The sequence below is a fragment of the Schistocerca piceifrons genome, chromosome 8, assembly GCF_021461385.2.
Source record: "Schistocerca piceifrons isolate TAMUIC-IGC-003096 chromosome 8, iqSchPice1.1, whole genome shotgun sequence".
NCBI lineage: Eukaryota > Metazoa > Arthropoda > Insecta > Orthoptera > Acrididae > Schistocerca > Schistocerca piceifrons.
The window spans coordinates 275077085-275093523 of record NC_060145.1 but is presented as its reverse complement, the minus strand read 5'-3'; the positions used below and the strand labels follow the sequence as shown (position 1 = coordinate 275093523).

The following is a 16439-nucleotide window of genomic DNA, read 5'->3' as shown; positions in this document are numbered from 1 at the left end:
TGTTTTATCGCATCGCATTACGCGGCCATGTTATGTAAACTTTCTTGAAAACGAGCTTCCAGCATTGTTGAAGAGATTCCTTTGTCTACAAAGATAGCTACGCTCTTTTGCTCCTGCACGCGCTTACTCTAACAGTCCCCGGAATATGCATCAGCAGAAACGGTCACGTTTCTTGGCCACAGGAGTCTCCAGACCTTGACCTTTTAGATTTATTCGCGTGATGATGCTTCAAAGGCTAAGTCTACAGAGACAAATTAAACACAATAGAAAGACTGATCGTTAAGATTGTTAATGGTGCTGTCCTTATAAAATAACGCCAAGACTTCAGAAGAGCTACTCGTCTGTTGTCAAGAGAATTCGAAAGTGCATTGATGGGAGAGGAGGAATTTATGAAAATGACTCTTGAACTTAATAACTTACCTTTGCTTAACATCTTATGTGAGTATTTATTTCGGTTGCGTTCTGTTAGCTATGTTTACATAACGAATAAAATTTGGGTACATGTTATATGGAACATTTTACGCAAACAAATCTATGTTACCGCCTCCTAAAATATTTATTTCTCCTGAAACATCTGGTATAAGTTGGCTCTGAGCACTATGGGACTCAACTTCTGAGGTCATTAGTCCCCTAGAACTTAGAACTAGTTAAACCTAACTAACCTAAGGACACCACACACATCCATGCCCGAGGCAGGATTCGAACCTGCGACCGTAGTGGTCTCGCGGTTCCAGACTTGGTATAAGTGGTAGAAAAGCTGAATATTGTCCGTCATGTGGCCGAAATGGATGGTGAAAGGAAAACAACATCTTTCATGCAAATTCACTTTATTAGGAGTAGTACTAAAGGTCTATTCAAACACGGATTTCTCGGTGCAAATAATTCTGAAAAGTCACTACTAGAAGAATGGTATTTGTTGACGGAACATGTCTTAAGGAAGGGGGTGGGGGAGGGGTAGGACGTCAAACGAGCAGACTTACTTGGAGCAGGAGAGGCACCACAGGACATTTTAATTTCCACTGTCTCTGCTTTAACAAATAAATTCATAAGACTTTCTTAGCATGATCAAGAAGTATTCAGGATTCACACTCATAGCAGTGGAAGCCCAAGTCATAACAAAATAAATTTTTACTTGTGAAACTTCATCAGCAGGTTGCTACAGGTACACTTTTCTTCATAAGTAAGAGAGATTCTTCGCTGATTTTTGCACTGCTTATTAAACATACTTCTTAATGCAAAAATCTAGAATTTTTGAAATCTATTAAAAACTCTGCTAAAAATTGAGATAATAAACTACAAAAAGGAGTTTTTTTCTAAACATGAAGTTTCAAATGTAACGGCTCAATCATTTTTCCATAAATTAAATAAATTCTAGAGATGTATGCTGTGCAAAATTCATCGAAGAATCTCTCATACTTACGAAGAATTATGTACGTATAGCAACAAGTAAATGACAAAATGATGAAATTTCACAAGAAAAGAAATTTATTTTGTTATGTTTTTGAACTTCCACTGTTATGAGTGTGAATCCTGTACCCTTCCCGGTAATGCTGACGAAGTTTTATGAATTTATTTGTAAAAGCACAGAAAGTGGAAATTAAAATGTCGTGTGGTGCCTCTCCTACTCCAAGTCGGCCCGTTTGACGTCCTAGCCCCCTTCAGCCATTAAAGAGCGGTTGAGCTTGATACTTCTGGGAACATAAAGGGTGGAAGGAAGAGAAGAAGGGGATAAGAGAAGTTAATGTTTAAAGTTATGTCTAAATCAAGATTATTAGAGATAGAGAATTAGTTTGAACTGAGCAAAGACAGAGGAGGAGAAGGCCGCGGTCTATGAAGAGAAGTATTCCGGTATTCGATTGACCTCATTTAAGGAAACAGTGATAAGGTGACCAACGTGGGTTTGAATTCCGTTCCTCTCTGAATGCGAGTCTCTAGACTTAGACAATGGGCCAGATGTCTAGTTCTTTTAACAGAATGGATGGAACACATTGTCACGGCAGATAACTGGAAACGGATATGGAGAGGCGAAGAGTAAACATTTGTCAGAAATAAGGGAAGGATCGATTCAAATCAGTGTGCCACAACGTAACTCTCGGTTGCGCAGGCTGTTAGTCTAGAATTTGTTCTTTTAGGTGATAAAAAAGTATAAATTAATTCAAATCAGTTTTTGCAGTATTATTTCTGAGGAAAGTGATACATAACAAGGAAGCTTTCGGTTTATTCGTCAAGAACGCCTTCAGTTTCCGCACGGTAGGAACAGGTGTCTAGCCCGAGATAATACGGTGTGTAAATAAAAAAAAAAAATAATAATAATAATAATAATTTCGACGTCTACCGATCTAGGCACGCATGTCATTTAAGAAGTCACACAAACGAAAAGAGTTGGAACTGTAGGGAACCGGGAACTACAATCATTGAACTGAGCTGTCAAGAAAAGTGTTGTTTGTAAGGCCGGTAACAAGTACACAGTTTGGAACGCGCTTTCGGAATGCGAAACACACATCGCGACGTGAGCACGATGCACAACTCCATCGCACTGTTTGACAGTTTACTCGAGCGTAATTCTTCGTTCTGACTCAGGCAAAACAGCGCAGTAAATCCTTCGTGATGCAATGACCAGCACATAGCGCTACCGACGGCGCGTCAGCTGAGGTAGGCAACAAACCCGCTGACGGCTGCACGGGTACTCGTCAGTTGCTGTAGCGACCTTCCGCGAAGAGAAGGTTCGCGACGTCGGATAAGCGCGTGTACATGGTTTAGTGGTACACTAAGCGAGCAGCTTGCCTCTCTACAAAAGACAGCGGGCTTTCCGTACACTAATTGGTATAAGGCTAGATTTAAAACAAGTGTACAGTTTTTGATAAAGATAATTATATATTATGATCATATTACAATGACTCAAAGTAAAACAATTACAATAAGTGTTCAAACTGCAAATCCGACTCTATTGTCTTCCGAGCACGGTGCCTTACGTTCGAGGTCACATCTTCCAGAGCAGCTACAGGAATTGCTTGACAAACCGTGTCAGTTTCATGTCGCAGTGCCGGCCGGTGTGGCCGTGCGGTTCTAGGCGCTTCAGTCTGGAACCGCGTGACCGCTGCGGTCGCAGGTTCGAATCCTACCTCGGGCATGGATGTGTGTGATGTCTTTGGGTTAGTTAGGTTTAACTAGTTCTAAGTTCTAGGGGACTGATGACCACTGAAGTTAAGTCCCATAGTTCTCAGAGCCATTTGAACCATTTTGAACCATGTCGCAGTTGTGCTAGTGTGCGCGGCTACCTGCCGTACACTACTTTCTTGAGGATACCCCACAAGTAAAAATGAAGTATGGAAAAATAAGGAGAAAGTGCGAGTACTCGATAGGACGCCTTTCTCCAACCCAACTTCCCTGTGAATTGTTTTCCAGATGGGCGTGCACATCCCTATGAAAGCGGGATGGAGCGTCAACTAGTTGGAAGAAAATAGGTTCGACTACATTATATCTACAAACATATTCTGCGAGCCGCCATACGGTCTGTGGTGGAGCCACCCTGTACCATTACCAGTCGTTTCCTTTTCTGTTCCACTTGTAAATACAGCGAGGGAAAAATGACTGTCTGTATGCCTCAGTATGAGCCCTAATCTCGCTAATCTTATCTTCATGGTGCTTCCACGAAATGTACGTTGGAGATAGTAGAATAGTTCTGCTGTCACCTTCAAATGCTTGTTCTCTATACTTTCTCAACACTGCTCCTCGAAAAGAACGCCGCCTTCTTACCAGTGGTTCCCATTTGATTTCCCAAAGTATCTCCGTAATACCTACGTATTCTTCGAACCTACCGGTAAAAAATCTAGCACCCCGCCTCTGAATTCCATCAAATAAAGCACGAATGGAAGGTAAAATTAATAAGACGAGCATCTCCTAGTAACTCCTTCCCCGAAAAAGAAAGATCCAGCCAATCCGCTTGTTGATAACCCGCACCAGACATTGACCGCTCGCTCGACATGACCTGAGGATATACGCCTGGTTACCGTATCATGTAGTTTAAATTGTCGCTCATCAGGCCACACCACTTTGGAAACAAAGTTGACATCATGTTCAACCTGCGCGAGGAACCATTCACTAAACTGACTTCTCATATCTTGGTGGTCCACATTCAGTGTGTGTAACAGTTGCTGAATGTAAACTTTCCATTTTACTCTGCAAAATACGTTTGTTCCTACTGACGCCTGTTTCACGTGCACATTGATGTGTTGAGTTCCGTGATTAGCGGGTGAGTGCGTCTAGCACCTTAGCAGAGGTTCACCTCTTTCTGTGCCGGTCTGATCTTCTTTTTTTTTCTTTGTTGTTATTTTAAACCTGTACAACAGGCAGGCTGTCAGCAGCATTCTACGCCGCTCTTCAGCCAGAGGATACACAAAGAGAAGAAGCACTGAGAAGACACATAAGTTACAGAACGGTGGGCAATAAAACAGTAGACACATAAAGAGAAACGCGGAGCCGTTCACACTCGACGATAATCCACACTGCAAACTGTTGATACGACGCACAAACACTGAAGAAGACGATGGCACTGGTGAACGATGGAGTGTGACGTTGAAACACTGAACACTAAACATGACGGCACACATGAAACACTGATGTTGGTGATCTCCGGCGCGCGATTGTCCACTGAGCGTGTGCGAGTCCAGGGACCTGCCAAGAGGGGAACAGGGGTGAGGTGGGGGAGAGGGGAGAAAAAGGATGCCAATGGCTGAGGAGACGGGGGCAGGAGAAGGGGGACAGGGGAGGGGTGGCCCGAGGGAGGAGGGGGGAGAAAGGGAGAAGGGAGGGAAAAGGGAGAGAAGGGAGGGAGGGTGCCCAGAGGAGCAAGCACAGGAGGAGGGCGGGAGGATCAAGGTTGGTAGGAGGGATAGATGAAGGGGAGGAGGGCATCATTAGGGAGGGGGAGCTGGCGGAAGCCACCTTGGGAGAGGGTAAGGAGGGTGGAGAGATGGAGACCGGGTGGGACGAGCGAATACAGGCGCAGCAGCGGGCGGGGGTGGGAGAGGATTGGGGAGACGAGAGGGTGAGGAGGATCGAGCTTGCGGGAGGTGTACAGGATCCGTATCCTTTCAAGGAAAAGGAGGAGGTGGGGGAAGGGGATGAAATCGTACAGGATCCACGTGGGGGAGGGGAGACGGATGCGATAGGCGAGGCGGAGAGCATGATGTTCAAGGATTTGGAGGGATTTATAAAAGGTAGGGGGGCGGAGATCCAAGCCGGATGGGCATAACAAAGGATAGGGCGGATGAGGGATTTATAGGTGTGGAGGATAGTGGAGGGTTCCAGACCCCACGTACGGCCGGAGAGGAGCTTGAGGAGACCGAGTCGGGAGCGTGCCTTGGCTTGGATTTTCCGGAGTTGGGGAGTCCAGGAGAGACGGCGGTCGAGGGTGACGCCAAGGTACTTAATGGTGGGAGTGAGGGCAATAGGACGGAAGGCGGAAGGAAGGGGTGGTTTTGCCTACAATGATCGCCTGGGTTTTGGAGGGATTGACCTTGAGCAACCACTGGTGGCACCAAGCGGTGAACCGGTCAAGATGGGATTGGAGAAGGTGTTTGGAGTGCTGTAGGGTGGGGGCAAGGGCAAGGAAGGCAGTGTCATCAGCAAACTGGAGAAGGTGGACGGGGGCTGACGGCGGCGGCATGTCCGCCGTGTACAAAAGGTACAGAAGGGGGGAAGAGGACGGAGCCTTGGGTCACACCGGCAGAGGGGAAAAACGTGTAGGAAGCTGTGTTATGGATGGTGACATAGGAAGGACGGTGGGAGAGAAAGGAGCCGATCAGACGGACGTAGTTAAAGGGAAGGGCGAAGGTTTGGAGCTTGAAGAGGAGACCGGAATGCCATACACGGTCATAAGCACGTTCGAGGTCCAGGGAGAGGAAGATTGCGGAGCGACGGGAATTAAGCTGTTCGGAAAGGAGATGAGTGAGGTGAAGGAGAAGGTCGTCGGAAGAGAAGGACGGCCGAAAGCCACACTGGGTAACAGGAAGGAGGCGGTGCTGGCGGAGATGCTGGTAGATGCGTCGGGTGAGGATAGATTCCAGGACCTTGCTGAAGACCGAGGTAAGGCTGATGGGACGGTAGGAGGAGACAGCGGACGGCGGTTTGTCAGGTTTATGGAACATGAGGATACAGGAGGTTTTCCACAGGTCGGGGTAGTAACTGGTGGACAGGACTACATTGTAGAGCCTGGCCAGGGTGGAGAGGAAAGAGACAGGAGCTTCACGAAGGTGACGGTAGGTGACACAATCGTGACCAGGAGCGGTGTTGCGTTTTGTGCGAAGTGTATTAATGAGATCCTGTGTAGTGATAGGGGCATTGAGTTCCGTGTGTGCTATGTTGTCCAAGTACTGGAAACCAGGAGCGAGGGGAGGGACAGAGGTGTCAGTTCGATCGTGGATATCCGAGAAGAGGGAGTAATCGAACTGGGGATTATCGGGGATGGAACATTCATTGGAGAGGTAGGAGGCAAAGTGATTAGCCTTACTAAGGGTGTCAGGGAAAGGGTGGTCATCATGGAGAAGAGGATAATAGGGGGAGGGTGTAGTTCCGGTAAGGCGACGGAAGGCCGACCAGAACTTGGACGAGTTGATTGGTAGGGTAGCATTTAAACGGGTGCATGTCTGTCGCAAGTCCCGGCGTTTCTTAGCCGCGAGCAAATTACGAATGTGTCGCTGGAGTTGCCGGTGGCGTCGTAGTGTGTCCGGGTCACGCGTGCGGAGGAAGGCACGGTAGAGACGACGGGATTCACGGAGGAGGAGGACGGCCTGTGGGGGTAAGGTAGGACGGTGGGGGTGGACGGCAACAGTAGGGACGTGGGCCTCCACGGCCTCAGACAAGGTCTGCTGGAGAAAGGAGGTGGCATGGGTGACATCATCAGGGTGGTGGTAGGTGAAGGGGTGGCTATCGACCTGGGTGGAAAGGGTATCCCCGTAGGCATTCCAGTTGGCACGGGAATAGTCATGGACGTACTTAGGGGGAGGGTCATTACGAGGGTCGGGGCGGGGGCGACGACCATCTGAAACGGTGAGGAGGACAGGGAGATGGTCGCTACCAATAGGCTCCAGGACATCCACTGTTATGCGGCCAAGGAGGTTGGGGGAGGAGAGGATAACGTCAGGAGTGGAGTTGGATTCGGGACGGGTGTGCTGGGGGAGGGGGATGAGGTCGCCTTGAAGGGAGGAGAGGAACCGATCCCACCGCCGTAACTGGGCAGCGGAACGACTATGGATGTTGAGGTCGGCGGCGATCACGTAGGAGGAGAAGGTATGGTCGATGTGGGAGAGGAAGTCGAAAGGAATAGGGGCGTTGGGGCGGACATAGATGGTGGCGCAGGTAATGGTAAGGCCGGGGAAGAAGAGACTAAAGATCAGGTGTTCGGTGGGGTCGGGAAGGAGAGGTTGGAGCCGAACGGGGATCTGGCCGTGGTGACCAATGGCAACTCCGCCACGCGCAATTGGGAGGGGATTATCGGAGCGGTGGAGGAGATAGGGTGAGGTGTGGATGGAGTGGTGGGGTTGGAGGAAGGTTTCATTGAGGAGGAAGGTATCCACGCGGTGGGTGGCAAGGGTGTGCAGGAAGAGGTTCTTGTTGGCAGGAAGGGAGCGGATATTGTTGAAAAGGATACGATGCTGTCACGCCATGACAAGGATTTAGACGAGGGTGTCAAGACGGGAGAAGGTGAAATGGGCCTGGTTGTTGGAGTAGGTGGCGTACATTTTGAGTTGGAAAATGGAACGGGCAGCGAGGGAGATCTGTTGGAGGGTGTGGGGGTGCTGAAAGGGATGAACATTCTGAAGGACGATGGTGAGGAACCTGATGATGTCCTCAGCGGTGGGGGGGGGGGGGACGAAGGTAATTGCCAGGAGGGGTGGGGGCGTCCAGAGGACGGACAGGGGCGGTGAGTTCAGGAGTGGTCGGAGGGGGTCGGGCTTTACACTTTTGGGAGTAGGTGGGATGGGGGAGATTGCAGGTATTGCAGGAGGGCGGGGATTGAAGGTTAGGGCACTGCCGGAGGAAGTGCGCTGTCTGATCTTCCCTTATGCATAGTGTTCCACAGTTTCGAACTCAATAATGATGGCGAGCGACGCTTGGTCGTGTTGGTGGTACAGTTCTATTTTCCTGTCTTCAGTGTCGTTGCACTTAACTGATGTTCTTGAATTTCCATTACCATTTGAAAATGCTTTTTCGTTGCGCGAATAACAGTTATATTTGCGCCACAGCCTCACTTTGTACATTAACATGGGCACGTCACAACACTACTGCCATCTGTTGCTCAACCATTGTACTACACCCATTGTACAACACTCATTGTGATATCAAAACGTGTGATCTGTATAGCCAGATGGGACGTTCGGTCCTAATCTTCCTTCCTTTCTTTAAAGTGTGTATACATTTTTTTAGATCTACCTTGTGTGTTGTATGCTTACTTCTGAAAGAAGTCTCTATACGGCGAAGAAACTTGGGGACACTGGAAAGTTTCAGATTGATTATATAATGGTAACACAGAGGTTTCGGAACCAGATTTTAAAAGTAAGACATTTCCAAGGGTCAGATGTGAACTCTCACCGCAATTTATTGGTTATGAGCTGCAGATTGAAACTGAAGAGTTTACAAATGTATACGACGCTAAGAAGATGGGTGGGACCTGGATAAGTTGAAAAAAAAGTAACAAAAGAAAACTGAGGTTGGTGAGAGTTTCAAAGGAAGCGTTGGACAACGATTGAGTGAAACAGGTGCTTCTCTTGTCTCCAAAGGTCTATTTAATTTTCCTATAGGCGGTATAAATGCTTCTATATGCTTACAGTTGCCATCAAGCCATTTCTGCTTCGTCATTATGCACTTCCTGCCAGTCTCATTTTTAGACGTTGGTATTTCCTTTCACCTGTTTCATTTGTTGAATTTTTATATTTTTCCTTTCATCACTTAAATTCGATATCTCCTGTGATAGCCAAGCGTTTCTAGTAGACCTTCTCTTTTTACCTATTTCGTGCTCTGCTGCCTTCGTGATTTTATCCGTCTCCTACTTTCCTAAAGCAAATAAAATCTAAAACAATGCCCATAACAAAGGTCGGCGCTACTCAGCGATCTGAGGCTGCATTCTGATGACAACACGAACAGACAGTTGCGTGGCTACGCGTAAACATGTCGACTTCGTGAGCTTGTTTTGTGCCTGTAATAGCTTTTTGAGAAATTATAGCCCGTTATGGCGACTCCAGCACTGGATGAAACAAAAAACAGCAAAAACGCAAATACTGGCCGTGAAGGCCTCCATCGTTTGATTAGTATATATTTGTTGATTTTGCCGGCCGGAGTGACCGAGCTGTTCTAGGCGCTACAGTCTGGAACCGCGCGACCGCTAGGGTCGCAGGTTCGAGTCCTCCCTCGGGCACGGATGTGTGTGGTGTCCTTAGGTAAGGTAGGTTTAAATAGTTCTAAGTTCTAGGTGACTGATGACCTCAGCTGTTAAGTCCCATACTGCTCAGAGCCATTTTTTGTTGATTTTTCAGAATACCCCTTTTTCTGTTATTAGTTCAGGTATGGTTTCAGATGATATAAAAAGTAAAACACACAGTATGGTTTCAGATGGCATAAATTGCTCTTTTCTTTTATTAATTTTATTTCTGAAATTCCTTTATCATTTGGTCACTTTCGGTTGGTTCTCTAATTCTTCACATAATGGGGCACTTCTTTTATACCACTGCACTCCCCGCTATCATACTTGGTAATAGCGTCGCGTACGTTAATCTTCTCTTTTTACATAGAGCTCATATGACTTATAACATATCATATTGTTTTCTGGTTTATGGTTCTAATCCTGATAAAATCATTTTATTATATTTTAAAAAAGAATTTCATACAATGCGTTAATAGCATTGCATGATGATGTGTCAGCGAACGAGTGAATGTGAGTGAGAACGATAATGAGCGAGTCAAGTTTTAACATATGTTTTACGCTCTAAATATAAAGCTTAAAAAATATTTGGGCCCTATTTTCACCATAGTATTGGGAGTAAGTAATCCTTCACTTGAGTTCGTAAAATATAAATCACCCATTTTTCTTACTTTTTTCATTCCAGTTTCCAAGCTGAAATTGGGCGTGAAAGAATTACTCTTCTCGTAACTCGCTCCAACCGATTAGGAAAGGGTACTTCACAATGTGCATCAATTTGCATAGCTGTACCGTACAGTGAGCACTCTTATTGTCATACAGATTTTCAGCGATAGACCATTTCCGCTCTTACTGTTTTTTGTTCACTATTTTGTAGCACGTTTACATCGAAATCTGTGTGTTTTACTTTTTATATCATAATTACAGTCATATTTTATCCCCCATCTGAAGTAGTTAAAGTATAAGAGCTATTAACTGATCAGAAAGTCAAATTTTTGTTGTAATTGGGTGCGCTTTTTTTGAAGGCAACGATTTTTGTCTTCTATTAGGGATAGTTTCATTACACAGTAGATTTACTTGGCGAAATATCATGCATAGTACCGTACATACTAATTTTCTGAAATGATGATTGATATATTTATTATGCATATCCGTTTCAGTTTAATTTAAACTTCCTTCCCTACAAGTTATATTCTGTTAGAGTACCGTCAGTGCAAATGTTAAACCTTTCTTTACATCTTCAGAAGCGTTTAGCACCTTCGGTTAGTGTGCGTCTAGTTTTATTTTAGTGTAGGTATTTTCGTGAGGACTTGTAAAAGACTTTGGTAGACCTCTTTCGTTCATTATAGATCACGGCGCCTTCGTAGCTACTTGATAAACTATTCGTAGACATGATATATGGTTAGGTGGCTCTTGTGCTCATAGTTCTACAACCTTTCGTCAGATTATAATATTACTTGATTAACCACAGACCTCAATCACGGTTGCAGCCATTCTTTGCTCCAGTGTTAGTCTGTCACTCAAAACATACGTTTACCAGTAAAAAAAGGGGTTAACATAATTTTTATGCCTTCTACAAATATTGCTAATTGCAGAATTTTAAAATGATTTGTTTCTATTATAGGGAACGATGCCGCCCACGGAAATGAAGGTAATCACCGTAGCTGACGAGTTCAGCAAAAATCCAGAGCTGAAGGAAGACGACCTCCAACACCTGCGGGATTGGGTGTCAAAGCAGTCTCATTTACCAAACATACCAGGTAAGATGATTCTTTTAAAATTCTCCAGAACGCTCTAGAATGTGAGTACACAAATTTTTTGATAGACGAAAATGAAGGCTGTAAAGTGAGATCACATCAGTGGCTGCATAAATGACAAATATCTGAAGTTAACAACAGCAGCTTTTTTTCTTAAGGAGGTGCACTCTATTGCCACAATTGAGGGTGTCCCAAAAAGTTTCATCTGATTTGAAAAGACTATATCATCTACGTGAATGTGGATAAAAATTTGGGATAGCATTCACTGCTGTTGTTGTGTGTCGTCGCGGCTCACTCACATTTTATAGGGCGGGAGGCACGTAGAATCTTTCACAAACGTGACGTATTGAGAGATATGCGACCTTGGAGACAAATGCGGAGGCGCAGTGTCGATGAAAATGACACTCTACAGTTGTAACTGAATTGCACCTGTTGAAACGCAGAACACAAAATGCCTGTAGATTCTCTGTCACCGCCATCTCGACTCAAAGTGTATTGAGCTGTGAACGAATGAGGGATCGAGCTACCTGCACTCCACAGATCTCTACCAGGAACCGAAAGATCCAACAAAATGGTTAAAATGGCTCTGAGGACTATGGGACTTAACTTCTGAGGTCATCAGTCCCCTAGAACTTAGAACTACTTAAACCTAACTAACCTAAGGACATCACACACATCCATGCCCGAGGCAGGATTCGAACCTGCGGCCGTAGTTGTTGCGCGTTTCCAGACTGAAGCACCAAGAACCACTCGGCCACTCCGGCCGGCGCATGATCCAACAGCTTACAACTCTGTCCACTATACACTTTTAATTTTTAGTTGGAAGTTAAGGGGTAATTAAAGAGTTTCCTTTCGAATGCCATACAGTCCAGAATCGGTAAGCGAATCAGGCAAGATCGCCGTGAACATTGAAGTAATCATCCCAACGGCTCGCCCAGTTGAAGATAACCGTTTGGTAAAACACTGTGTTCTGTTTCCTGAAGAAGTCCACAGCTTCCTACATCACATCCTCGTCCGACAGGAATCGTTGACCTTTCAAGGTCTTTTTTAGGCGATCGAAGGGTAATAATCTTGTGAGGAGAGATCAGACTATATACATATTCTTCATTCTCCGATGGATGTCTACTGGTGTTCGGAATTCAAGAAAATAAAAGTAACAGTGCGGTGCTGCTGTTTGCACGCATTTGTTAATAACGTCTCCATACTCCACGTTTCCGCATTTATGGCACTCACATCGAAAAGACACGAAAGCCACACTAACCCCTTGTCTACATGCCTGTGCTCACATTCTCGCATCAGAGTCACGCCACGTTGCGTATTCGGTGCAGCAACGTCCTCAAATGGAAACTTTTTGATCATCGCTTGTACGAACCCCAAATTTTGTCGTCATTCGTATACAATATGTAGACTTCTGAAATCAGATGAAACGTCGGAAACAAGCTATACGTAGGCAATATTCTAAATAAACTGTACACTGATCAGCCGAAAATGTGCTCGAAGTCTGCGGCTCGTAAGGGAAATTGGAGATCGGAGACAGGTCCACTCAATAAAAAAGGATAGGTGGCGATATATGGCAGACCTAACGACAAGATTATAGTATTGGTGCAGTCGTAAGTGTTTAGGAGTACTTCGCTCAGCGGACTTTGTTGAACATGGGGCACCGTGGGAAACGAATACTGTGGATTCTCATGTTGATCAACGGCATCAGTTACGATTGCAGTGAGCGATCCAGATTGGGCTGTGGATCGACGGAAACGAAGCGGGGGATCGGATGAATCACGTTTCTTCTTACAGAGGGGCTACTGTCAAGTTCGGATACTCCCCCATCCAGGCGGGTGGTTGCTCGAAACTTGCACCATACTACGGGCACAGGCTGGTATGGGCGGTGTTGTGCGGTGGGGGACGTTCGCCTGAGCTCCCATCGAACTTGTGGTGGTAACTGAAGGCATCATGGCCCCCCGCGGACTATGTGAGCATTGCTGTGGATCACCTCAATGCTCGATGTCCTTCCTGAGGCCGATGACATCTTCAAGCCGGAAAACTGTCCGCGTCACAATCGTGCAGCGTTGCGATGAGAAGCATGGAAGTGAATTCATACTGATGTCTTGGGCACCAAGTCCTACTGATTTGAACACAGTGGACTACATATAGGACACCATAGGGCATCGGCTCCGTGCCTATTAGCACCGGCCCGTAATTTACGGGATTTGTATGGCCTGTTCCTAGACATCTGATGCCATATACCTCATCGAATCCGTGCTATGCAGAACCGCTTCTGCATTGCATTGCCTTCCAAATGTGAACTAACGCGTCATGAGGCAGGTGGTCATAGTGTTTTGCCTCATCAGAGTATGTTAGCAACCTTCGCTGTCACTTTTTAACGCCCTCTTTTACTATGCCAAAGAAACTACACACTTGCCAGAAATGTTACCATGAAAGCACTTCTGAATAATGTTTAATCCACTGATATCTGGTGAACTCTATATTCTATTGAGTCATAAATATTATCAGTTGAGGTTTAGCAGAACGAGTGGTTCCACAAAATGGTTGAAATGGCTCTAAACACTGTGGAACTTAACATGTGAGGTCATTAGTCCCCTAGACTTAGAACTACTTAAACCTAACTAACCTAAGGACATCGCACACATCTATGCCCGAGGCAGGATACGAACCTACGACCGTAGCAGCAGCGCCGTGCCGGACTGAAGCGCCTAGAACCGCTCGGCCACAGCGGCCGGCGTGGTTCCACAAATTTACATTTCACTGTGGAAATATGTTCCGAAACTTGTGAAATGCATAGAGGCAGTGGGAACTCTCTCAGTAGGTAGCGACACCATTTACTGCCCATCTGAGAGAATCGCCCAAATTTACATCCAAGTTCTTGGCCGTTTTTTAATGCGGTGTCGGAATGCAATCAAGAAAAGTAGAAGATAATTAATTGTTTGTGGAATCGGAACTAATTATTTTCTAATGGGATACTAAAATTTCTTGGGACGACTTCGCATTTTGTTTAAAGGGTACGTTATGCTTCCACGTTCGGAACATCAGCCATCTGAACGATCGTATTTGAGAGTGTTGTACGTAGAGAATAGAGTACCTAGGAAGACATGATGTCGTTTGGTTAATACTTCAAGGTATGTTTTTAGACTCGCATGAAGGAACGTGCATTATAGACTGCCGTGAGCAGTTTCCGCCATTTTCTGAAGTTCTTGTTGTTGCTAGAGATGAGATTGTGTTTTGCGCAGCATTTGTAATATTTCGAGCCCTGCACATTTAAGTGCTTTATAACACATTGAAGCAGTTTGGAGTATATGGTGATTTTTAAGACAGGTAAAACTCTATAAAATTTTGAAACTAGTTACATAACGCATGGGTGCTTAAGCCATACTTCGTCGGTCATGCAGTATTTTGTACCTTGGAACAAAATACAGTCTTTTACCATGGAATATGGGGTATTCGCAAATTAACTGAATTTAGTTAATGTCTGAACAACTTAACCCGTCTTGAAAATGGAAACTTGTGCTACTTTCCATTAGCTTCAGTTTCACAAAGCATTTAAATTGTAACAGGTTTTTGATCATGCTTATGTGTAATTCGATTGTACTTACTGATTTGTGGTGTGTATTAAAGTAATAATGTAACAGATAGGCCTAGATGACTAAGTACAGCATTGAAAGGATTTTCTGGATTTTAAATTTCAGTAGAATATTTGTTTCTATGTACATGGCTATACTGTAACTTGGAATATGTTTCCACATTTGGAGAAATCCTAGTTTTCCGGAGTAATTTTTGTAATTTCAGAAAAAGATTGCAGCGTACAAAAAGTGAATGTCATCATTCCAGAATGGAATGAGAGGATACATTAAACTCCTATTAAAGATCTGACTATAGGAGAATGTGTGTAAAATGTTCCACGGTACAACACACTCCCCTACTCTTCTGGTAAACCTTCCGGGATATAATGTCGTGGTCCATGAAACTCTTCAGCTCCTAACGTTTCGTCCAGAGCTGCGTTGGACATCTTCAGAGGGGTGTTTCTCCTCCGGTGAGTCTTGCCGACTGACGGGTCGGACGTCTGAGAGCGACTTATGTATCGTAGAAAGTGGGCGTGACCAGAGTTACACGAGATATGCAGAGATAACCTTTGTCAGAGATAAAACTTAACTATCGATCGTAATCTCGTCACGGATAAAACTGTCTAGCAATTCTGTAGTGCTACTGTCAAAATATCACTAAGTTTCATGGTCTCTTCTTTCCGATTAAAATTATCCCTATGTTTATATATTTCAATTGCTTTTCTACAAAGCCGTGGGTAATAGTTCGTCGTCGTAGATAAAATTTTTGTTTCGGAAAACTTCACTTGATGATTTCCTGGCTGAAAAGCGTGTTCTGCTACAGCCGATTTATCTGTTTTTCCTAATCGGCAAAGACTTCTGTGTTCTTTTAACCGTGCATTTACGCTTCTTTTTGTTGTTCCAACATAAACTTTACCACATGTACACGGAATTTTATATACGCCACTGGCTGATAGAGGAGCGCGTTTATCTTTTACAGACCGAAGAACATGACAAATTTTCTTCGTTGGTCTAAAAACAGGTCTAATATCATGTTTACTTAAAATCTTTCCAATCTGATCCGTTACTTTCTTTATACTGTTGATGCCTGCAGGTCAGGCATTTAACTAAAGATGGAGGCCTTCGGAATAAAAATGTTATTTGTTGGACGGATTCAACGAGGTGTCATTGACGACAAGAAGAACAGTAGTAGTCCTCGAACTTATCGCTTTGGTACTGAGAGAAAATAATTCCAGGACGACTTGTCATTCTCACAGGCAATGCGCTGCTGTCTGCTTCTCAAGTAGTTTTCAAACAACTTCAGCACACAATCTGAAAATTTTAGCTGTCGCATTTTTTTTCCGAATCGACGTATTTGTGATATGCCCTTGAGACAGTGTTACAAGAAGAGCGCAGTGATTGCACAGTAGTGAACGTGGAGTGCCCCGTGGATCTTGCTGTTGTCTATTGCGGTGACACAATTGTCAGCCTGACAGCAGCATGAGGTCTGATGACGTCACTTTCACATGAGGCCAAGAACTATACGATTCGTTGTGAAGACAAGGGCACTGTCTCCAGCGCATCAAGCGTTCCTAATTCAGCTGCTCGTGAGGTGGTATGTTAGTCTCTCCCAAGAGTCGTCAGGCGCATTTTCTCTGATGCTTGAACAGATATTTGTAATTTCGTTTTGTAACATGTAGCTGCTGTCAGCCC

General features: G+C 45.0%; 1 protein-coding gene across 1 annotated transcript in view; it reads left to right on the top strand.

The window, feature by feature from the left end:
• LOC124711728 (alpha-tocopherol transfer protein-like) overlaps positions 1 to 16439 on the top strand; it is a 119907-nt gene that overhangs the window by 70442 nt on the left and 33026 nt on the right. The window contains exon 2 of the mRNA XM_047241936.1: positions 11040 to 11175. Coding sequence (XP_047097892.1) covers positions 11046 to 11175 — 130 coding nt within the window. The 5' untranslated portion in view covers positions 11040 to 11045. The remainder of the gene's footprint in view (positions 1 to 11039; positions 11176 to 16439) is intronic.